The following is a 24,620-nucleotide window of genomic DNA, read 5'->3' on the forward strand; positions in this document are numbered from 1 at the left end:
ATCCCTCTTTGTTGGGCGGCGTTTCAGCGGTCCTACATGGAGATGTGTGTGTGCGTGTTTGTGTGTCTATAAGACAGTCTGTTCATCTTCAGATCTTCTGTTGTTTCCTCAGGACTCAATACTCTTCTGTTTCATTAAGTCTTCATCCTCCTCTCCCTCCTTTTTCTCTCTCTCCTCAGCTGCTAAATAAGAATCAAAGCTTTGATCGTCCTCTCAGATAAAGTCTCAGAATCTCTGCAGCTTTAAAATCACATGAAATATAAAGTTTTATATAAACTCATGTTTTAAATGAAGGATGTCCATCATGAGATATGTGGATTCAGTTTCCTTCTTCAGGCCCACGAGAACCTCCACCTTTAGCTCAGAGTCACATGTGAGGATCTGTCTCCAGGACACGAGGACAATAGATGCTGATGAACTGAAGACGTCAACACAACAACAGATTCTCTACATTAGAAGAAACAGTTTGTGACTTCAGGTTTAAAGTATTTGTACATGAGGACATGTCTGATAGAGATGAAGGAGCAGACATATGAACTGAGGAGTTACTGATGAAGATGAGGAGACATGTTGTGTATCAATCACTTAAAACAATCAGTGACAATGGCTCCACCTAGTGGGCACAACTGTGAACATCATCTATTTTCACTTTTATGTTTTTAAACGAATCACATGTCCAAATCAAACCAAATTCAACACAGAGCTTCACTTCAACAATCAACTCGAAGAGTGTGAATCCGACACCATGAACAGTTTGACACGAGACACAAGGTTTGTGGAAGATAAAACATGTTCAAATGAGTTTGTTGTGTCAGGACTCTGTCTAGATGTTATCACGTGGATTTTATTCAATTCAATTTAAAAAGACTTTGTCATTGCACAGTCATACGTACACTAGCACACTGATCAGTCATGATTGACAGCTGACACTGACAGCGTGTGATTGGTCAGGACCTCGACACCAGCAGATGTTTAATTAGTTTAATGTCACAGTTTCTAAACCTTTAAACCTAAAAACTGAATAGACAACGACACATCAACAAAATCAGAATCTGAGACAAAGACACTTTAAGATAAAAAGTGATTTAATCTGTTTTTTCTTTGAGGCTCAGAAATGGTCAAAATAAACATGTTTCATCAGATATAAAACCAACTATCACATGTGCTACAGAACATGTATGTACAGTTCAACAGCCCCGCCAACACCCCTCACCTGACAGCTTGTGATGTGTTCAAGTCACCTGGGAGAAACCACTCAAACATTCATCAGAATTTAACTTTCAGTAACTGAAGGATTCAGGTTAAATGTTCACAGTAATTAACAACATGGGGCTGCTGTCACCGTCGAGCCGAGGAACGACCACGTAATGGCAGGTCACTTGATGGGGGGGGGGGAACAAACGTGATCAGATCCTGCTTCAGAAAACGTGTTGAATGAAAACTCTTGAGATTGTTGATCCTGAGGTGACTTTAACGCTGACTCAGTTACCATGGTAACAGACTGACATCTCGTTCATTCACGTCAAGAGTCGAGGATTTAATGATAAAACAGTTATTTCAGAATCTGTCCAATCAGAGTTCAGAGTTTCCCGCTGTATTGGAACCAGTGCTGTTTTCTGATTGGGCAGTTTACAGGCGTCTCTGGTCTCAGAGAGAATGAGCAAACAGATTTTAAACAAGTGCCTGAAGTGCAATGCATTGTGGGATACTCTGCAGGAGCCTGAACAGGAAGTCCCGACTTGAAGAGACTGACCTGCGACACAGCAGCCGTTAACACACAGATTTTTTCTTTTACTGTCAAACTAATCTCCCAGGTGCCCTGAATGCACCATGAGGAACATGTCGGTCAGACGCAGCTCGTCATGACAACGATGGAGCAGCTGGAATGTCGACGTAATAATGTGAAGACACAAACAAACCAGTCACCACCGGTCTCTGTCAAACTGTCAGAACCAGAAAAACCAACGTCTAATGTGCGACTCAACGCGGCGATGAAGGCACTGCACGGAACAACCCCCGTTTTGAATAGAGACCAAAGTTGCAGCATTGGGCTGAAACCAGAGAAAAGAATAAAAACCAGATCAGAGTTTGCTTTTTTTAGTCCTTAAAACCAGAAACCTGAGGCAGGTGCGTACATTTGCATCTAGAAAACCGTTTTTGGTTTCAGCTGTAGTGGATCACGAACTAATAAATAAAAACCGTTCACAGCGTAACAGACGAGCTAACAACACAATTCACAACAGAAATCGAGAAACATTTGTCCGCACATCGTAAAAGGCAGCAGAGCAGAGAGAACCACAATTCACCCAAAACAAACAAACCAATAAAAGCTCAGGAATGATTAAATATTGCTACAATATCTGATTTGAATAAACCGTGATTGCATACATGGAAACAAAGAAATCCAAAAGGACCAGAAAATAGACTCTAGGACTAAAAACCCAACAACGTCTATGAGTCAGTTCACATGTGTGATGCTACAATAACCCTCAGTACAAAACACTAACACAAAGACCAACAATAAAATACACCTACATGTGAATATATCTGTAATACAGCTCATCAACAGTAAACCTTTATCAACTGTAAACCACCAATTGACAAGAGGCATGATGGGAGATTATTCTCTCAAGAGGAGATCATTCTGACTCCAGGAATAAGGCACAGTGTTGTCTGAAGGCCAAACCAGGTCCCTGGTCTCAGATCTGAGGGTTATTTCATTTATCAGAACTGGTTTGTTGAAGACACAAGTGTTGGTCAGAGGGGAGAGGACGAGAGCCACGGGAAACAAAACTCAGCTAAAAGAAGTCTGAGCTAAGTGAAGATTTCAAGGATTCAAGTCCCAATTCTGGAGAAATAAATTAAAATACTGACTTTAATACCGGACTCTACGATTAAGTCAAAAGTCAAGAGAGACTAAAATAACTGGTTTACAAAATGAAGACACAATGTGAATTTTTTTTCTTCCTTAAAATCCTGACGATTGACAGACTTCATTCCCTGAATTCAGAGAATAATCTCAGAACCGTTTGTTTTCCAGAAACCCTGATCCTCCTCTAAGGCAAACAACCTAAATGAGTTTTTTTCTTAATAATTTAACATCACACCAGAGTTCATGGTGGGTTCAGGCATGTTGGAATGATTGGAGTGTAGTGGACAACATTGAGTCCGCTCTAAGGAGGGTGAAGGATCCAGAGACTCAGATGGAGGACTTGGAGAAGGAGACTCGAAGGTGGTGGTTTTCTCCCAGGTCGTGGTTGTGGAACTCGATGAGGGACTCAATGGCTTCCTCCACAGAGCCCATCTGAATCAGAGCCATCTTATGGTCCTTTCTGGAGTAGAGACAAAAAGAAGGTTCTTGAGACGTCAAACAAGATGGCCACATGTTTCATTTGAGTGACAGGGAAATAACGTCAATCTCAGGGCAATGGCCTGGTACACACCGGGAATCAACATGTGCTGTAGCTGTGTGAACTACTCAGCTGACGTCTCTGAGCCGCTGCAGTGACACTAAGAATCAAAGGTAGTTTTTTCTCTTCTCGTTGATTTGTTTGTAACCAAGTTATCAACACTGATCAACACATAATGATCTGTACTTTCATTAAACTGGTCAAATCTGTCCACGCACACGGTAAAAACAACACTACTTGGTTATCGTGAACAGAAATTACATGTTTGTATAGAGAGAGATGCGATCATGAGACAGGTTAGTACCAGGTGTGAACGTACGCACTCAGGGGCTGTTGACTTGTGATGACGTGTTGATAGCAAGTGTGTGTGTACGGGGCCACCGAGGCCTCGGGACAAGGGTCAAAGGTTTGGACATAACAGGGACACAAATCAAGGGCAAGCAAGAGTTTCCTGGAGGGACAGGAGGGGTAAGACAAAGGCTGCGTTCAGAAAGTCGAAACAATCTCCCTTCTTAACCACTAGTCCTTGACCCCAATGGAATAAGTCACAAGGTCAAGGAAAGATGAGAAGGAGAAGCCGTAAGGAGTTAGGAAAGGAGAAAACCTGACTCCACTTACACTCTAACTTTATTCATAACAGAAGATAAGCACAGACAGAACAGTTCTCTGTGCTCTGACAGTTATAATAAAGTTTAAGAAGAAAACCGTATATAAGAGGAGAAAAATCTTTTTGTGTCTATTCCACAGTCGGAGGATTCAAATAACTTTTATATTTGTATTTAGTTACGATGATGATATTTAGAACTGAACATATTAGTTCATGATGTTTGTTGACAGATGTGACAGAGAAGAAATCAGACACATCAGTTCCGGATCATGAGAATAAAACAGCTGTTCTGTTTTTTATATTTACGCGGGCACGTTGTGTCACTTTAAATATTGCTGCAGCAAAGGATTGTGGGACGGCATTTTATCCTTTCCTTTCACAAAGGATAGTCTGATGTTTCCTATGCTAAAGGAGATAATTTAGGTAGCATTGAAGCTCCTGTCCTCATCATTCAGACAATTCAAACTGTTATTATGTGGCGGCTGCTGAAATACTTCAGGTCATTTCACTCAGTTAAGAAGGCTCCTTAGAAAATGTACTATTTGAACGCATCCAAATACTTCAGGACAGGAGAGGGACATGGGTATGTAAGGAAATGTAACATTTTGATCATGCACAGTATAATCATGTTCATTTCCTCTATGATTGATCCTGATTGAATCTTATACAATGTGACCTGAATCCTGTACAACTGAATGAATCTGGGCCTGATTGCCTCAACTAAGACAGTGTTGCCCTGATGTCATCAGAAGATCCTGACCTTTGGCTTAGAAACAACCTCAACCAGCGTGGGAGGAACAAGCCAAATGTATAAAGAGAAAGAACAGCTTCCCATCGTGTGCACATCACAAACCAACCTTTGTCTTGTGTCCATGCTCTGAGCATTAAAGTGTGACGGTGATGTAAGATATGTGTGTCTTGTTCCTCGTCAGAGTAGGATTACAGAATTGCCACAACAGGTACGAGCTTAAGGTTCATGACAGAGGACAGGGACTTTAGGGTAAAGTTAAAGACTTTAGATTTCAAGATAAGATCATGGTTTGACGATATGAACATGCACTACAGAACAAGGAAGGGTTTATGAAATGGATGAGGGCTTCAGTAGAAGGTTTTGAGACAAGAGGAGCAAATGGAGCAAGAATCATGACAAAGATGAATGACAAGAAGAAGGCTTCAGAGGAAAGGTAAAGATTTTTTAGGAAGATCGAAGGCTTCAGAGCAAGACAAGGACTTAATGCCAAGGAACAGGAATTCAGGATGAAGGCTTCACGACAATGCTGGTACAGGGCCTAGACAATAACTCAATTGTAGGACATGCATGACGTTTTCTGGGTGGGTACAAGGACTTCAGAACAAGGATGATGGCTTCTAGACAGTTTGAATTAAGAGCTGAAGGACGGGGACTTCAGGGCATAGATAAATGTTTCGGTAAAGTACCAGCACAAAGATAAGGGATTCAACATGGTTTCTTGAGAACAACAGACATCAGGACACGATGAAAGGATCAATGCCAAGGAAAAGGCTATTTAGGGCAGGCACAAAGAACCCAGGGTTTTCAGACCAGGCATAAAAGATTTTAGGGAAAATGAGTTTGGGAAAATGAGTAAGATTTCAGGAAAGAGTTGGAAGGTTTTAGGCTGGGATAAGAACAGGTACTTCAAGGTAAGAATGAGGCATCTTCAGCACAACAGGCGAAGTCAGGAAATTTAGCACAAAACAGGTAGAGGGACTTCAGCAAAAGGATGAAGGCTTGATTTGCTGCAGGTTACGGCGAGGGTACAGACATCAGGGAAAGACAAAGGCTTGAGAAAAAGGACAAAGACAGGGGCTTTGAGGCAAAGACAGGAGATGGGGACAGGGAACAACACTTCATGCCAAGGAAGAGGACACGAGGACAAAGAGAGAGGTTTGAAGGTACAGATAAAGACTTCATGACTTTGACAAATGTCTCATTCAAAGAAAAGGAATTTCAGGTCAGATGAAGAACAGGGCCTTTGGGATACAAGAGAAAGGCAGGGCTTTAGACTTACTGGAAGAACTTGAAGCCCTTGACCATTGATCCTGAGCTGGAAAACAGCATCTTGAGGTCATCTTCTACTACAGAAGGGCTAAAAATAAAAACAGATATGAGAGAGAGCTTGTAGGTCATCTTAGTTTGGTCTCTGGTGTATTCCTGTGTTTGGTCTACAAGCCAGGTGTTGGAGCAGTTGAAGGACTTACGGGATGTTGGAGAGGTGCAGAGTGGCAGAAGGTGGGAAGATGTTGGAGTAGTTTTTGGAGCCGGGTTTCTTGAAGCGGTGAAGAGGGGAATTACTGTACTCTTTGGTCAGGCCCTGGTCCTCATGTCCTTCACGGGGAAGCTGGACATTGGTGTGTTTGGACAGCGTGATGCGCAGGGGCTTCCCATGCAGCCGCTGGCCACTCAGGTGACTCATAGCTGCAACCAGAGTGGAGAACGCTGTTCAAGTTTCTGAACAGACACGGACTCAACTAATAAATCTATTATAATGGAGCAGTAATATCTATATTGGCTATAAAAGTCAAGTTTCCCTGATTAAACGATGTCATGATATTTTTAAGCATGCAGCAGCAGCAGGGTGTTACCTAGCTGAGCCTGTGTGCTGTCAGACATCTGAACCAGAGCGTTTTCCTTCTTGTTGAACAGGATCTTCACTCTCATCACGTCACCATAAACACCTTCAGACAGTCATAAATAAAAACAGAGGTTTAGCACTTTCTACACGTCAAACAAATATAATTAACTCCAAATGTTAAACCCGTGACAAGGGTCTGTCTACATCCTGCCAAAACACTGACCCTTGTTCTAATGATCAGATTCAATAAATGAGGACTTCCTGTGTATTAATGTGATAATAATGAGATTCAGCACTGAAACTAAAAGAAACCAGACATGCAAACTCACTGAAATAAGACCAAACGCACAATAACTGCAACTCGCCCAGGTTCACCTGATGTTTCATGTTTAAACTGAGTCCGACAACGATACACGCCTGACCAGACGCCAATCACACTGTAAAAGTCTGTCAAAGAAAATAAATGTTTTGGTCTTTTCTTTTTAAAAACTGAGACGTCATGATTGACAGCTGAGACTGACTAATGAGCACGTGTACAGGCGGAATGTCATCACCACAGGACAGCAGCGTTTGTATCGGAGATATTTGAGCTTATTTCTGGAGGAAGTGGTGACGTGTCGCAACACTCCGGTTTAGGCTCTTTGAGGCGGAGCTGCAGATATTGTGAATAAAGTCAAATCAACATCAAAAATCTTTCCAAAATGAAAACAAGAAAAAAACCACAAACAGAAACTTCAAATCAAGCAGATGATAATCAAAATAAGAAGCTTGTGACAACATACCAAAGAGAATAAAGAGGCAGTGGGGCGTAACTCTCTTTAAAGACAGAAGGCAGCGGAGGGACAGGACAGGTAAAGGTGGGAGGGCAGGACAGGTGGAGGGTCCGAGGCGTTTCCATGGCAATAAATTAAAGAAACAAAAAGAAACAGGTGAGGGGTCAATCAGCAGGTTAATCACCTTTTTTTTTGGGGAGGGGGGGGGGTCAATATGAGAACATGTAAATGGACAGGTGTGTGTGTAGGGTTTGTGGTTATCAGGTTAACTCCAGGTTTAATTCATAGTAACTTCAAGTTTAATTCAGAGTTTTCAGTCCTAAGCTCGTTCCCTTGTTATCGGGTAAATCACCATGGTAACATGGTGATCAGCTGACCTGCTCCAGGTTAAGTTGGAGATAAGAGATCAAACAGTATAAAAGCTCTGCCCACAGACCAGTCCCTTCCGTTGAACCATGACATCATGTTCTTAGAGGATCGTGGAGCTGGTGTGGATTGTTTGAGTCTCTGAGGAGGACCGGGGTCTTCAGAGACCCACAAGATCCTCTGAGATCTTCTAGGAGTCTCTGAAAGATCTAGATCCTCATCACAGGGAATAAATAAATTATATTTGTATGTTTTATTTCCTCCAGCTGAGCTTGAAGCCACCAGGGTTTCACCTGAAAGACTCAAACTGTCCCACACAGTGAGAATACATGTAAATGACATGTGATGGAGACACAGATGAGATTATATTCAGATGGACTCTTGTTAACAATAGTTTTACTATAAAAACAATCCAGATGTTTCACCAGCTGTTCTTCCTGCGTTTAGCAGCTGGAACTGTTTCTTTTATTCTGGACGTTTGTTCTCCTCTGATTTTTATTATACAACAGTTTGATCCTCGTTAAATATGAGGCTCTGCTGTCAGTCAAACTGTCCATGTCTGTGAGTGGTCATATGTAGTAAACCCCGCCCCTTTCATGTGCACTTGCTCATATCTAGAAGAAAACCTGAGTTAACTTAACGAGTTTAAACCAGCGTCATGTGACCACTTAGCCTGAATGTGATAGTTTAAGTTCAGCTGGATAACTGAAACATATCCTGGGTATGTTCAACTGGCTTCGTAGAACAGGCCCCTGGTGTGTGTTTGTGTGAGGGTGGGGGGGTTATATGACAGCATTAAAACAAAGGAGGTTGTGGGGGTGCACAATGTAAATAAAATATTTATAATCAATAGAACAGGAAGTCAAAGTGATGACATCATGAGTGAGAGCCAATCATCACGCTGCACCAGGACATGGTTGTGTCTCTGTCCTCAGTGTCTCCATCGCCCAGGTGTTGTCTCTCCGGACGGACACAGTGATGAACCTGATCTATCGGCTTAGCTCCACGTCGTGATGCTTCAGCTCTGGGACCTTGTTCTTGTGTTCTGAGGTTCTCCTTACACCACAAGGTTCTGCAGGTTCTTCCACCTCATCGGTCTGACAGATTGTCTTCACAGCTACACTCATCATCTTCTTCTTCTGTGATGTTTTGACATGGACACTGTGTGGTTGACTTCATCATGACTCTTCATCAGTCTGTTTGTTAAGAGCTCTGGTTCACAGTGTTTCACTGAGTCAGGTTCGATCCTGACTCCAGTTATCTTCCATTATACCAGACTTCTCTGATGTTTGAATTAGAGCCAGGCTCATCTCAGAATCAGTGTTTGTTGATATGAAAACTTTTATTTCACTTTACATTTTTAATAATAATGAGTTTAATTCAACTTCTATATATTTGTGTTTTCATTTATTTATAGTTATACATAAGGTTTATGGTTCAAAATATCAGACCTCAAATACATGGAGGTCTTAGGAATCACTGACAGTTATATATGTAAATATATATCAGCTGATGTATCAGTATCTGATTTGAATGATGTTCTCAGTGTAAACAGAGTGAGAGAAAATGAGATGAGGACCAGAGGACTTTCTCAGGTGCCGTAACAAACTCACCTCAGGGTTCAGGTTGCTGACCAACAGGACACAGTGTCCAGGAGACATGGGGGGGAATCCCAGCCTGCTGGCCCCTGGCAGGGACAGAGAAGCCAGCGCTCCTGGCAGAGCAGGGACCGTCAGGCCTGTGTAGTGGGAGGACACTAAGAGAGGTGAGACCAGTAAACACATGAACCACGAACTGCACAAGAGTCCTGATCCAGTCTGAAAAGACCGCACTAGCTCTGAGTCCATCCAGGTCTGCTCCACATCACTGTAGACCCCAACACTGACCAATCCAGGGTCTTAATAATATAATGATATGATACAATAATGATAATATTAAATGAGACATGACCTCAGGAATCTACAAGGAACTGTTTCACTCTCTTAACTCAAATTCTCACAGCTCCTTAGTAAAAAAACAACACTTCCAGAACATTCTTCTACTTTAGTAGTAGGTTTTGAGACTTTCTTCTACTTTACTTTAATTTACTTAAAGTCTTATGATAACTTCCTGTTGTCACTGTATCCATGGAAACAGACAGCGCTCATAGGACTGAAGCTGTGATGTCACAAAGGTGAGACTTACTTGCAGGCTGGATGGTGAAGGCCGGAGGGAAAGTGTGAGTCGCTCCAGCGTAAGGTGCTGCTGAAAAGATGCCTGGAGCTGAGGAAGAGAAGAGAAGTCTTTACCGAGTCAGAGTCTGTGCCGAGTCCGGTTACTGACGGACTCAGGTGCTCTAACGGGCTGTCTGCACTGCATCTGCGTCACTTACTGAAGGCTGTGGCCATGGCTGGGTGCTCCAGCGGGGGATGGCTGTCTCCAGTGGGCAGGTCAGGTCTGGTGAAGTCTCGACTCTTCTCATTGTTGTACTTGACGTTGAGGGTGGTGAGTTTAGAGAAGCTGATCCTGAGAGTGCAGCAGCCGTTATAGATGTTCTGTCCATCCAGAGACTGAAACATAAATACTTCAATTCTCAGCTGCTTCCTGGGAGCATCAGGTGTCACCATTCATCTTCCTGTAGGGGGCGGCACTCACCAGTTTAGCTGCCTGGGCAGACGCTCCATCAGGATATTGCAGCAGAGCCTGGAACTGACTATTCTTGGTGAAGACGATGATCTTCAACACATTGCCGAACTTTGAGAAGATCTAAGAACCAGAGCAGAACTTATACATGTCTTCCTCTTCACTGCATGGACTGGTCTTTGCTGCAAACATTAATCTAGGGGCCTCATCCCGAGTGACGGGGCCCGGAACCTGCAGTTTCAAAAGCACTGACATTTTTAAAATCTATTTTTTAAAACTTTATTGATCCCCGTACCGCCAGCAACATGCCAGTTTATTATTTTTAAATGTTTTATTGATCTAATTCGTCTCAGCCCTGAAAAGTTTTAATCCACGTGTAAAGAACTGTGTGCTTGTTGAGTGTGTTTTCACCTTAAGATATTTACATTTGTGTGGTGAGGTGCTGATGTTACCTGGCAGAGGGCGTCCAGTGTGACGGGGTAGACTAGGTTTTCCACAACCACCCTCAGCACCGCACTAGGCGCCACCACTGCTGTGTCCACATGGGACATAGTGAGGGCCCGAAGAGCTGCCTGGGCCCTCTATGACAAGGGGGACAAGGGGGACAAGGAGGACAAGGAGGACAAGGGGGACAAGGGGGGCAGGACAGATGGTCACAATGTCTGGCTGCAGGACGTATGCTAACAGCAAACAAATGCTAGCAGTCTTACCTCCTGGTTAGGAGAGTTGTCTGTCTTCAGCTCCTTGTGGTTGGAAAACTGGACGTAGACTGGGTGGTGTCTGATGATCGGCATCACTGTGGAGTAATAACCCACCATGTTCTGAGCTGCGTCCTCCGAGGACATCTCTAAGAAGGCCTGAGGAGACAGGTCAGAGGTCAGCGATGAGCAGAGTCACCTTTCTGTAAACTCTACCAGTCTGAGACCTGGACCTGATTCTTGGCTTTGAGCATCAGCAGGTTGGAGACGTCTCCGAAGGGCAGACCCAGGCTGATGACCTCAGCCTCAGTGATGTCGTTGGGGAGCTTGCGGATATGGATGACCCTGGACAGGACGCCAGGACCTCTTATGTCACCTTTAAACTTCTTGCTGTCGTTGCCATTGGCTGCAGACAATAGGAAAAAGCAGGTTCTTGTAATGTTACAGTCACATGACCTGACTAGGACTACAACTAAAGATTATTTTGATAATCGATTACTCTGTCACTGATTGATTTAACGATCATCAGGATAAAAAGACAGGCTACATTTAACCCTTTCCAGCAGTTTATAGGGGAAAGCAACTTCATCTTGTACAATGCTGTTTCTATATGTATTACAGACATCTACAATTTAATTCTGACTAATCATAATTCAAGTTCAAGACATCTTTAACTAGGTAGCTAACACAATCTGATTTGGGGGCTGGAAAACTGTGAGGTGTAACCATAGCAACAGTGATGTTTTAAACTAAAATGCGTCAGTGTGGACGCAGCATGAAGCAGCAGTGACCCTGACCTGTGGTGCTCATGATATATGGACCAATGGAGACGCTGGGGAAAAGCTCGTCAGATCCTCTCTGCAGAGACAAAACATCAACGTTCACACAGAAATAAAACACACGAGCTGCGTGAATTCTGGATCTGTGACGCTCAATTAAAACCAAATGTAAACAAATTCAGACTCTTTAACCAGAGAAACAGTGACCAGCTCTGACATCATCACTGATTGTTTCATTATTGATCTTCTGTCATCGGATCGTCTGCTCTTCATTCACCTGAACACCCCAGTGTTTCTCATTTCCTGTCTCTGACGGACAGGTTTCATTTCCTCTTTCTAAAGTTTCTACACATCTGAACCTAGAGGTCAAAGGTCAAAGGGGACCTTTTCAAAATCGTTTCAGACATGAAAATGTTGTGTGGTCACGTTGTGTAGACACGTTGTGTAGTCATGTTGTGTAGTCATGTTGTGTAGACATGTTGTGTAGACATGTTGTGTAGACATGTTGTGTAGTCATGTTGTGTAGACATGTTGTGTAGTCATGTTGTGTAGACATGTTGTGTAGTCATGTTGTGTAGACATGTTGTGTAGACATGTTGTGTAGACATGTTGTGTAGACATGTTGTGTAGACATGTTGTGTAGTCATGTTGTGTAGACACGTTGTGTAGTCATGTTGTGTAGTCATGTTGTGTAGACATGTTGTGTAGACATGTTGTGTAGACATGTTGTGTAGTCATGTTGTGTAGACATGTTGTGTAGTCATGTTGTGTAGACATGTTGTGTAGTCATGTTGTGTAGACATGTTGTGTAGTCATGTTGTGTAGTCATGTTGTGTGGTCATGTTTTGTAGTCATGTTGTGTAGTCATGTTGTGTAGACATGTTGTGTAGTCATGTTGTGTAGTCATGTTTTGTAGTCATGTTGTGTGGACACGTTGTGTAGTCATGTTGTGTAGTCATGTTGTGTAGACATGTTGTGTAGACATGTTGTGTAGACATGTTGTGTAGTCATGTTGTGTAGACATGTTGTGTAGTCATGTTGTGTAGACATGTTGTGTAGTCATGTTGTGTAGACATGTTGTGTAGACATGTTGTGTAGACATGTTGTGTAGACATGTTGTGTAGACATGTTGTGTAGTCATGTTGTGTAGACACGTTGTGTAGTCATGTTGTGTAGTCATGTTGTGTAGACATGTTGTGTAGACATGTTGTGTAGACATGTTGTGTAGTCATGTTGTGTAGACATGTTGTGTAGTCATGTTGTGTAGACATGTTGTGTAGTCATGTTGTGTAGACATGTTGTGTAGTCATGTTGTGTAGACATGTTGTGTAGTCATGTTGTGTGGTCATGTTTTGTAGTCATGTTGTGTAGTCATGTTGTGTAGACATGTTGTGTAGTCATGTTGTGTAGTCATGTTTTGTAGTCATGTTGTGTAGTCATGTTGTGTAGTCATGTTGTGTAGACATGTTGTGTAGTCATGTTGTGTAGACATGTTGTGTAGTCATGTTGTGTAGTCATGTTGTGTAGTCATGTTGTGTAGACATGTTGTGTAGTCATGTTGTGTAGTCATGTTGTGTAGACATGTTGTGTAGTCATGTTGTGTAGACATGTGTAGACATTCTGTGTAGTTGTGTAGTCATGTTGTGTGGTCATGTTGTGTGGTCATGTTGTGTAGACATGTTGTGTAGTCATGTTGTGTAGACATTCTGTGTAGTTGTGTAGTCATGTTGTGTGGTCATGTTGTGTAGACATGTTGTGTAGTCACGTTGTGTAGACACGTTGTGTAGTCATGTTGTGTAGACATGTTGTGTGGTCATGTTGTGTGGTCATGTTTTGTAGTCATGTTGTGTAGACATGTTGTGTAGTCATGTTGTGTAGACATGTTGTGTAGTCATGTTGTGTAGACATTCTGTGTAGTTGTGTGGTCATGTTGTGTGGTCATGTTGTGTAGTCACGTTGTGTAGTCACGTTGTGTAGTCATATTGTGTAGACATGTTGTGTAGTCATGTTGTGTAGACATGTTGTGTAGTCAGTGTGTGTAGACATGTTGTGTAGTCATGTTGTGTAGACACGTTGTGTAGACATGTTGTGTAGTCATGTTGTGTAGTCATGTTGTGTAGTCAGTGTGTGTAGACATGTTGTGTAGTCATGTTGTGTAGACACGTTGTGTAGACATGTTGTGTAGTCATGTTGTGTGGTCATGTTGTGTAGTCATGTTGTGTAGACACGTTGTGTAGACATGTTGTGTAGTCACGTTGTGTAGTCACGTTGTGTAGTCATGTTGTGTGGTCATGTTGTGTAGTCATGTTGTGTAGTCATGTTGTGTGGTCACGTTGTGTAGTCATGTTGTGTAGTCATGTTGTGTGGTCATGTTGTGTAGTCATGTTGTGTGGTCATGTTGTGTAGTCATGTTGTGTAGTCATGTTGTGTAGACACGTTGTGTAGACATGTTGTGTAGCCACGTTGTGTAGTCACGTTGTGTAGCCACGTTGTGTAGTCATGTTGTGTAGTCATGTTGTGTAGTCAGTGTGTGTAGCAGATTGTCGACTCGTTCACAACAACAGGAGCATGTGGGTAACGAGGGGTGGAGCCTGTAGAGCAGCAGGAGGCGGGACATGGCGTCTAAACTGTGTAAAGATCAGTGTTGTTGTTTACAGCTCGTCCACACGGCGTCGGCCCTCATCACCAAAACATCTGGAACCTCCTCGTCTGTCCAAGTGGACGTCTTCGTCTTCTACGGCTCCTCTTCTTCATCCTGAGACATTTGTGTCTTCAGTTTCACGTCCGTCACGTGTTAGAAACCTCAGAGACACGCCCACTCGCTCACATGGACTCGCTCTGACTTTACAGATGTTTTACTAGAGACTGCAGGAAAAGTTGTCACATTCAGAACCTCCAGAACATTTCAGTTTCACGTCTGTGGTTCGTTTCATGTGTGAAAAAGCTTGAATGATGAAAGTGAGCAGACTTGAACAGAGCAGCTCAGTTCTCTTTACTGATTCTACTGATGAATAATGAAGCAGAAACCAGAGACGTCTCTTTGTCTGAGTATCTGACAGCTGGGTACAACCTGCCGGACTTGGGCTGCCGGGCAGCAGATGGACATGATCACTTTGTTGATTTGCTGATCTGTTTGTTTGTGATGAATTTCTTTCGTTTTTCCAATAAAAACGCTGGAGGGTCGGAATTTAATTACGGAGTGCCCCCTGCTGGAGTCCAGCTGTGTCTGTTTCGTCTTACTCCAATATGTTTAAAAATGTTCTGAGGAGGATTCTGTGTTTTCATTGATCCCACACTGAACTGATCAGTTTCATCTTTTACTGACATGTTATGAACTAAGTGAAGATCAAGTTTAAGATGAATCATGAAAAGAACTGGTGATTTATAAAACTGAACAAGGTGAATAGATCTAATGTTACTATCATTTACTCAATCATCAAATTAAAACACTTTCAAGCTTTTATTAGGGACATTAAGTTGTTGAAAATATTGCCTTTTAATTTAAACATTTCTTGAATAATTTCTGATTATAGATAAATAGTTCCGAGTCATTTTAGTCCTAACTTTTTATCAACTTCAAATGAGTAAATAATTCGTAATAATCAATAATAAATTATCATCAGCTGATCAGATGATGTTGATTTTCATGAGCTTGGAAAGTGTGAAACTGAATTTGTTCAACACCAGCAGCTGCTGTTCTCTAATCAATTCCTGTTTCAACATTAAATACGTTAACACAATAAAAATGTCAGAACAAAGTCACCGATTTAAAGATTCTGTCACACATTCGATATTTTCCTTGAGGCGTTTCCTGGGCGGTGGTGGCAACAGCGTTTCTTGACCTCAGACCGGCTCAATTTGTCTGAATCTGTTTCTAAATTAAATTAGATGAAAGTGCAAGAAAAGCATGTGTCGCCTTAACCGTGTGATGGTGGACTTGGCTTGCCCAAGTCCTCACAGAAAGCAGCAGATCAGGTAACGAAGAAAGTTTGTGCCAGTTTATCTCGCTTCATGGAAAACAAGTAGTTGCTAATTGTATCTTTCTATTGTCATTGTACCTGTGCACAGTAAACCAGGGAGAGCCCCGCCCACAACAAGTGATCAGACTGACCGGTTCCTGCTGGTTCTACACCTGACTTTCCTGTTTCCTATAGTACTCAAATACAACACGTCACTGCTTCAGAAATTCATCTGGTGTTCTCAACACCAAATGAATGCAAAGTAACCAAGTGCATGTAGTCGACTACTGTAAAGTACTGAGTGTGTGACATTAATTTACCTTGTGTGTTCAGTGCTGAACCACAGATCGCCCAATCAAATGTCAGAATACTGTGAGAAATGTCCACAGTGATATCACGATTCACACAACCACAGTCACATAATCACAGTGAGACAAACAATGTATGTATGAATCTGTCCTAAGATTCACATTAATTTCCTGTTGATCGATGTGTTTCTCCAGTTAAAGAAAGTATTTCCCCACTCTGACACTGAAATAGTGAAGTATTCCTGAGACTAACAGCTGATTATTGAGCAGAGGAAATGACTGAAAGATAATCAATAATCAGATGAACTTTGTGTCAGCAGCTGATGGGACTCAAGTTCAGATTCTCTGAAGAGTGAGGGATGTGGTGGAATCACTGCTGCAGTTTGAGTCAATCAAGAAAATAATAACTACACAGAAAACGGTTCCAACGTTTCGTATGTCATACACTCAGAGTTGACAGCAGAAAACAAACCAGAGAGAGGGAGAGGAGGAAGAAGCAGAGGATGAAGAGGAAGCAGAGGTGCCTACCTTAGTACCAACTGTTAAATCGTGGTGGACACTGCTGTGAAGAAAAGACAGCGTGTTAGAAGGAGAGAGAAAAAACTGAATCAGCAAAAAAGTTAAATGAGGTTAAAAGATGTATTTTACTGAGGAAATGGAAGAAGAGAAAAGATTCACTGTTTCATCTATAGACGAGCAGCGACCGCACGTAAAGACGACCAGTGAGCACACAAAAACTCTAACAGCGACCGCAAAGACGCACAGCGACCAAACATAAAGACGCACATCGACCGCACATAAAGACGATAAGGGACCGCACATAAAGACGACCAGGGACCGCACATAAAGACGACCGACCAGGGACCGCACATAAAGACGATAAGGGACCGCACATAAAGACGATAAGGGACCGAACATAAAGACAACCAGGGACCGCACATAAGACGATAAGGGACCGCACATAAAGACGACCAGGGACCGCACATAAAGACGACCGACCAGGGACCGCACATAAAGACGACCGACCAGGGACCGCACATAAAGACGATAAGGGACCGCACATAAAGACGATAAGGGACCGCACATAAAGACGATAAGGGATCCCCATAAAGACGCACAGCGACCAAACATGAAGACGATCAGAAAATCCGCGACCACAAAAAAAAACAATCAGTGACCGGACAAAGATGATCCGCGACTGTATATAAAGATGATAAGTGACTGCACAGAAAAAAAAGATCGGTGACTGACAAAGATGATTGTGACTGTATACAAAGACGATATGTGAGTGTATATAAACGCAATCAATTAAGTGTTAGAAGTCTGTCATGCATGTCTGGTTGAGGCGGCACAGCCCTCGGCTACTATCTCAGCCAAATTATGCCAAACACGATGGTTTGTAAAAATGTCCTATCAGCACAGATTAAATGGCAAAACGATGAACCTGTCGTCAACCCCAAGATGATACATTCACTGACATATGATAAAACAGGTGAGTCGGTTCATTCTGAACCATTAAGAGCAGTTTTACTGATGACACTGAACACCAGTATTGACTGACGTGAAAATTATTCTGTGATAAAATGTTCTGCAAAAATCATCCAGCTTGAATCAATACCCAATCAATTCATAATCAATACCCAACCAATATGCCAGGTAACCGTCAAAAAAGGTCACACTCTAATAGTTCTGCTTATCGGTACCTAAAAGATGTATAATTTGTTTTGATAAAACAGGCTACATACAATAACAATAAACTTTAAGTGCTTTACAAAGTTAATAAACTTTGACAGGACAGAGGCAAAAAAGCCTGTCAATAATATTCAATTTAAAACCAACAAAAATGTATGATTTATATTAAAATGAAACAGGTAGAACATATTAGATGTACAAGGTGGACCAAATTAATAAAAAGCTTTACGAAAAAGACAGGACAGCCAACAGCGCCCTGCCCGAATATCTGAGGTTGTGCTCTGGCTCATAAGGTAGTAGCAGTACAGCAATGTAGCTGGGAGCTGAACCACGAAGTGCTTTAACCCTTTAACTGCCCGTCATCAGTAAAATCTTGATATCAATTCTAAAACTAACAGGTAACTAGTGAGAGACACTAAAACAGGATTCAAGATCCAAGAGGTTTTACTGTCAATGTACAAGTACAACGAAATTTAGTTTGGTAGCTCTCAGCTAGCCAGCAGCAGTAATGGTAATATTATAAAAAATATAAAACATAACAATAACAATGGTTGATATCATCTTGTCTTGAAAAGCTGAGCAGCTGCATTCTGAACCAGCTGAAGGCATGAAAGTGGTTTTCGGCTCACCCCTGAATACAATGAATTAGAATAATCTAATAAGCACCTTGTTAACATCTATGAGATAAACTGTGATTTCTGAACATGGGCTTTACAAATAAAATTTGATTTGATTTCTGCAGAATCATCAGCTTAAGCATCAGATGCTTCTATTTGAAAAACTTCATTCTGAATCTTTCGATTCAATCACAAAACATTTCATGCCATTTGAAACTTCGACCCTTCTCACAAGTCAACTGGACCCATTTCATTGTGCATGATCAATGATCTAATATCCAGTGTATAGTTGACTGTGGTTAGTCTGAACGGCTTCGTCTTCAACCACGAAGATCCTCAAAACAAACTCAGTTTGAAAACTGGATTTCAGCGATCAACAGTTCTGACTTCAGATCTGTGTGTGGAGCCTGCGTCGGTGGAGACCACGATTCAACACAAGAAGCTAAAACAAACTTTTACCAGTGAGGGAACATCCGGCTTGTGGGCGTGAAGACATAAAGTGAAGCTGATGGACGTAAAGGTCGCTGCTGTAAGATTCTTCTGTGGTTTATTATCTCTAATGAAAGTCTGTGAAGTCACAGAATACACGAAGGTTTAAGTGTTGAGCCGCTGAACGTTTAAACAGCAGGTTGACTTAATGGAGTTTGGGTTGGCCCGACCTCAGGCTAACACTGCAGCTAGCTCAGCTAGCTTAGCTTCCTGCTCCTCCACAGTCACATCTTTACAAACCGCCCCTCTCGAACTCTAACCTGGACACACTCTCCGCTTCTGCTCAGAACTATCAACCTCTACGGCGTTAAACTGCGAAGTCACGAGAAACTCACCCGTCCATTGCACAACACGGAACTAACGAGCTGCAGCTTCCAGCCTCGGGCTCCACAACATCACACAAACCACAAAATGGCGTCCGGACGGAGCAGCTCCCTGATTGGACGGTTGGGAAAAGAATACGAGGCGTTCCAGACAGGAGCTGCATTCTGATTGGCTGTGTCCAACAGTGACGACCTGAGATCAGAGATCGTCTATAAAAAAGATTCACGTCTCCTCAGCGAAAAAGTAAACACTTTTCACTCCAAACAGGAAACACTTTTAACTCTAGAAACAGGAAACACTTTTAACTCTAGAAACAGAAAACACTTTTAACTCCAAACAGGAAACACTTTTAACTCTAGAAACGGGAAACACTTTTCACTCCAAACAGGAAACACTTTTAACTCTAGAAACGGGAAACACTTTTAACTCTAGAAACAGGAAACACTTTTCACTCCAAACAGGAAACACTTTTCACTCTAGAAACAGGAAACACTTTTAACTCTAGAAACAGGAAACACTTTTAACTCTAGAAACAGGAAACACTTTTCACTCCAAACAGGAAACACTTTTAACTCTAGAAACGGGAAACACTTTTAACTCTAGAAACAGGAAACACTTTTCACTCCAAACAGGAAACACTTTTAACTCTAGAAACAGGAAACACTTTTAACTCTAGAAACAGGAAACACTTTTCACTCTAGAAACAGGAAACACTTTTAACTCTAGATACAGGAAACACTTTTCACTCTAGAAACAGGAAACACTTTTCACTCTAGAAACAGGAAACACTTTTCACTCCAAACAGGAAACACTTTTAACTCTAGAAACAGGAAACACTTTTCACTCCAAACAGGAAACACTTTTAACTCTAGAAACAGGAAACACTTTTAACTCTAGAAACAGGAAACACTTTTCACTCCAAACAGGAAACACTTTTCACTCTAGAAACAGGAAACACTTTTCACTCCAAACAGGAAACACTTTTCACTCCAAACAGGAAACACTTTTCATTCCAAACAGGAAACACTTTTAACTCTAGAAACAGGAAACACTTTTCACTCCAAACAGGAAACACTTTTCATTCCAAACAGGAAACACTTTTAACTCTAGAAACAGGAAACACTTTTCACTCCAAACAGGAAACACTTTTAACTCTAGAAACAGGAAACACTTTTCACTCCAAACAGGAAACACTTTTCACTCCAAACAGGAAACACTTTTCACTCTAGAAACAGGAAACACTTTTAACTCTAGAAACAGGAAACACTTTTCACTCTAGAAACAGGAAACACTTTTAACTCTAGAAACAGGAAACACTTTTCACTCCAAACAGGAAACACTTTTAACTCTAGAAACAGGAAACACTTTTCACTCCAAACAGGAAACACTTTTAACTCTAGAAACAGCAAACACTTTTAACTCTAGAAACAGGAAACACTTTTCACTCCAAACAGGAAACACTTTTCACTCCAAACAGGAAACACTTTTAACTCTAGAAACAGGAAACACTTTTCACTCCAAACAGGAAACACGTTTAACTCTAGAAACAGGAAACACTTTTAACTCTAGAAACAGGAAACACTTTTCACTCTAGAAACAGGAAACACTTTTCACTCCAAACAGGAAACACTTTTAACTCTAGAAACAGGAAACACTTTTCACTCCAAACAGGAAACACTTTTCACTCCAAACAGGAAACACTTTTAACTCTAGAAACAGGAAACACTTTTCACTCCAAACAGGAAACACTTTTCACTCTAGAATCAGGAAACACTTTTCACTCCAAACAGGAAACACTTTTCACTCTAGAAACAGGAAACACTTTTCACTCCAAACAGGAAACACTTTTAACTCTAGAAACAGGAAACACTTTTCACTCCAAACAGGAAACACTTTTAACTCTAGAAACAGGAAACACTTTTAACTCTAGAAACAGGAAACACTTTTCACTCCAAACAGGAAACACTTTTAACTCTAGAAACAGGAAACACTTTTAACTCTAGAAACAGGAAACACTTTTCACTCTAGAAACAGGAAACACTTTTCACTCCAAACAGGAAACACTTTTAACTCTAGAAACAGGAAACACTTTTCACTCCAAACAGGAAACACTTTTAACTCTAGAAACAGGAAACACTTTTCACTCCAAACAGGAAACACTTTTAACTCTAGAAACAGGAAACACTTTTAACTCTAGAAACAGGAAACACTTTTCACTCCAAACAGGAAACACTTTTAACTCTAGAAACGGGAAACACTTTTAACTCTAGAAACAGGAAACACTTTTCACTCCAAACAGGAAACACTTTTAACTCTAGAAACAGGAAACACTTTTAACTCTAGAAACAGGAAACACTTTTCACTCTAGAAACAGGAAACACTTTTAACTCTAGATACAGGAAACACTTTTCACTCTAGAAACAGGAAACACTTTTCACTCTAGAAACAGGAAACACTTTTCACTCTAGAAACAGGAAACACTTTTCACTCCAAACAGGAAACACTTTTCACTCTAGAAACAGGAAACACTTTTCACTCCAAACAGGAAACACTTTTAACTCTAGAAACAGGAAACACTTTTAACTCTAGAAACAGGAAACACTTTTCACTCCAAACAGGAAACACTTTTCACTCTAGAAACAGGAAACACTTTTCATTCCAAACAGGAAACACTTTTAACTCTAGAAACAGGAAACACTTTTCACTCCAAACAGGAAACACTTTTCATTCCAAACAGGAAACACTTTTCACTCCAAACAGGAAACACTTTTCACTCTAGAAACAGGAAACACTTTTAACTCTAGAAACAGGAAACACTTTTCACTCCAAACAGGAAACACTTTTCACTCCAAACAGGAAACACTTTTAACTCTAGAAACAGGAAACACTTTTCACTCCAAACAGGAAACACTTTTAACTCCAAACAGGAAACACTTTTCACTCTAGAAACAGGAAACACTTTTAACTCTAGAAACAGGAAACACTTTTCACTCTAGAAACAGGAAACACTTTTCACTCCAAACAGGAAACACTTTTAACTCTAGAAACAGGAAACACTTTTCACTCCAAACAGGAAACACTTTTAACTCTAGAAACAGGAAACACTTTTAACTCTAGAAACAGGAAACACTTTTCACTCCAAACAGGAAACACTTTTCACTCCAAACAGGAAACACTTTTAACTCTAGAAACAGGAAACACTTTTCACTCCAAACAGGAAACACTTTTAACTCTAGAAACAGGAAACACGTTTAACTCTAGAAACAGGAAACACTTTTCACTCTAGAAACAGGAAACACTTTTCACTCCAAACAGGAAACACTTTTAACTCTAGAAACAGGAAACACTTTTCACTCCAAACAGGAAACACTTTTCACTCCAAACAGGAAACACTTTTAACTCTAGAAACAGGAAACACTTTTCACTCCAAACAGGAAACACTTTTCACTCTAGAATCAGGAAACACTTTTCACTCCAAACAGGAAACACTTTTCACTCTAGAAACAGGAAACACTTTTCACTCCAAACAGGAAACACTTTTAACTCTAGAAACAGGAAACACTTTTCACTCCAAACAGGAAACACTTTTAACTCTAGAAACAGGAAACACTTTTCACTCCAAACAGGAAACACTTTTCACTCCAAACAGGAAACACTTTTAACTCTAGAAACAGGAAACACTTTTCACTCCAAACAGGAAACACTTTTAACTCTAGAAACAGGAAACACTTTTAACTCTAGAAACAGGAAACACTTTTCACTCTAGAAACAGGAAACACTTTTCACTCCAAACAGGAAACACTTTTAACTCTAGAAACAGGAAACACTTTTCACTCCAAACAGGAAACACTTTTCACTCCAAACAGGAAACACTTTTAACTCTAGAAACAGGAAACACTTTTCATTCTAGAAACAGGAAACGCTTTACATTCTAGAAACAGGAAACACTTTTCACTCCAAACAGGAAACACTTTTCACTCCAAACAGGAAACACTTTTAACTCTAGAAACAGGAAACACTTTTAACTCTAGAAACAGGAAACACTTTTCACTCCAAACAGGAAACACTTTACGTTCTAGAAACAGGAAACACTTTTCACTCCAAACAGGAAACACTTTTAACTCTAGAAACAGGAAACACTTTTTCATTCTAGAAAAAGTAAACACTTTTCACTCTAGAAACAGGAAACACTTTTCAGTCTAGAAACAGGAAAAACTGTTCACTCCAAACAGGAAACACTTTTCACTTTAGAGAAAGGAAACACTTTTCACTCTAGAAAGAGGAAACACTTATCAGTCTAGAGAAAGGAAATACGTCACTCTCAGAGAAATGAAATGAATTTGGATGTTTTCTAAATTTATATCAAATCAACACAAATAATGTTTGAATGTATTAATTGAATTGTAATGAAATGTAATTGTGATGGATGAGGTGACGATCAGCTGTGATAGAAGGACTGAGGCTTGTGTTTCTCTCAGCGGAGCTGGAGGAAGTGTTTGTCAAACAGTCTTTGACTTCAAGCTGGAATTAGATATGTTTATTCATTTTTGCTTGAAAAGAAATATTACTTAAATCAAATAAAGGCATCACAGTGGACGACACCAGCGTTTGTCTTGTTGTGTGAGTCAAGAAGCAGAGCACAAGAATTTAACAGGCCACAGCTTCAGAGCTACAAGTCTCATGATGGCCCCAGCTGGTTGCTGCATGTGTGTGTGTGTGTTGTTCTGTGTGTAAGTGTTGTTCGCGCGTGTGTGTGTTGTTCGTATGTGTGTGTTGTTCTGTGTGTATGTTTTGTCTGTGTGCTGCTCAGTGTCATGTAACTCTGATAAATAATTCCTGCACATGCTGCTTTTCAGGAAATTACTTGATGAACGAAAGATGATCAGCAGCTCACGTTAATAATTCAACACACACACTTGTAGAAAATGTTAACTTTTGTTACATTAAACGTCAGCCAGTTTAAAAAGGTCTGTAAAATAAATGATTTGTATTTATATGGATCTTTCCAGTCTTGATGACTCAGTGTTTCCATTCATTCATTCAGTGCATATATGTGCAGCACTTTCTTCTTCACATCATTCACAGACATCAGGGGCAACATAGGGCTCAGTATTTTGTCCAAAGACACTTAGGCACATGAAATGGGGGAGACAGGGATCAAACCGATCTTCTAGTATAGTGGAATATTCTGTGACTTGAGCCACAGCCAGGTGAAGTGTGAGCTGGATTAGTTCATGTCATGTGATCTGTAATAATGTGTAACCAGGTACATTAACTTTATTTATACTGAGTGAGTTGATAAATGCTGGTAGCTGTGCTTGCCAGTTATTTATCAACTACCAGCAACGATACCTATAACTACACAACGATAAACAAGTCAAT

The 24,620-nt window shown here is 41.0% G+C and overlaps 1 protein-coding gene across 8 annotated transcripts; it reads right to left on the bottom strand.

Annotated features, from left to right (window-relative positions):
- Positions 1-1,067: 1,067 nt before the first annotated feature.
- Positions 1,068-19,403, bottom strand: ptbp1b (polypyrimidine tract binding protein 1b). Of its 8 annotated transcripts, none has more exons than XM_020081925.2 (15): positions 19,250-19,398; positions 16,645-16,678; positions 11,868-11,928; positions 11,304-11,476; positions 11,083-11,229; positions 10,825-10,953; positions 10,385-10,495; positions 10,122-10,299; positions 9,935-10,012; positions 9,364-9,506; positions 7,394-7,427; positions 6,622-6,714; positions 6,238-6,454; positions 6,048-6,125; positions 1,068-3,332 (listed from the first exon to the last, which is right to left on the bottom strand). In XM_020081925.2, exons 1-15 carry the CDS (start codon positions 19,255-19,257, stop codon positions 3,200-3,202), a joined length of 1,617 nt encoding a protein of 538 aa, XP_019937484.2. In that variant the 5' UTR covers positions 19,258-19,398; the 3' UTR covers positions 1,068-3,199. The 8 variants fall into 8 exon arrangements, with proteins under 8 accessions (XP_019937484.2, XP_069375503.1, XP_069375495.1 ...); XM_069519402.1 differs by having other exon boundaries at positions 9,364-9,488; positions 19,250-19,352; XM_069519394.1 differs by having other exon boundaries at positions 16,645-16,675; positions 19,250-19,321.
- Between the last annotated feature and the right edge of the window lie 5,217 nt (positions 19,404-24,620).

The sequence above is a fragment of the Paralichthys olivaceus genome, chromosome 3 (assembly GCF_024713975.1).
Source record: "Paralichthys olivaceus isolate ysfri-2021 chromosome 3, ASM2471397v2, whole genome shotgun sequence".
Lineage (NCBI taxonomy): Eukaryota > Metazoa > Chordata > Actinopteri > Pleuronectiformes > Paralichthyidae > Paralichthys > Paralichthys olivaceus.

Bases quoted from the DNA above. Each gene is read 5' to 3' on its own strand.
- ptbp1b (XM_069519408.1), bottom strand. The intron at 10,013-10,121 runs GTAAGTGACGCA...TCTCTTCCTCAG, and splicing joins AGCCATGGCCACAGCCTTCA to CTCCAGGCATCTTTTCAGCA. The intron at 9,507-9,934 runs GTAAGTCTCACC...CACCTCTCTTAG, and splicing joins CTTCACCATCCAGCCTGCAA to TGTCCTCCCACTACACAGGC.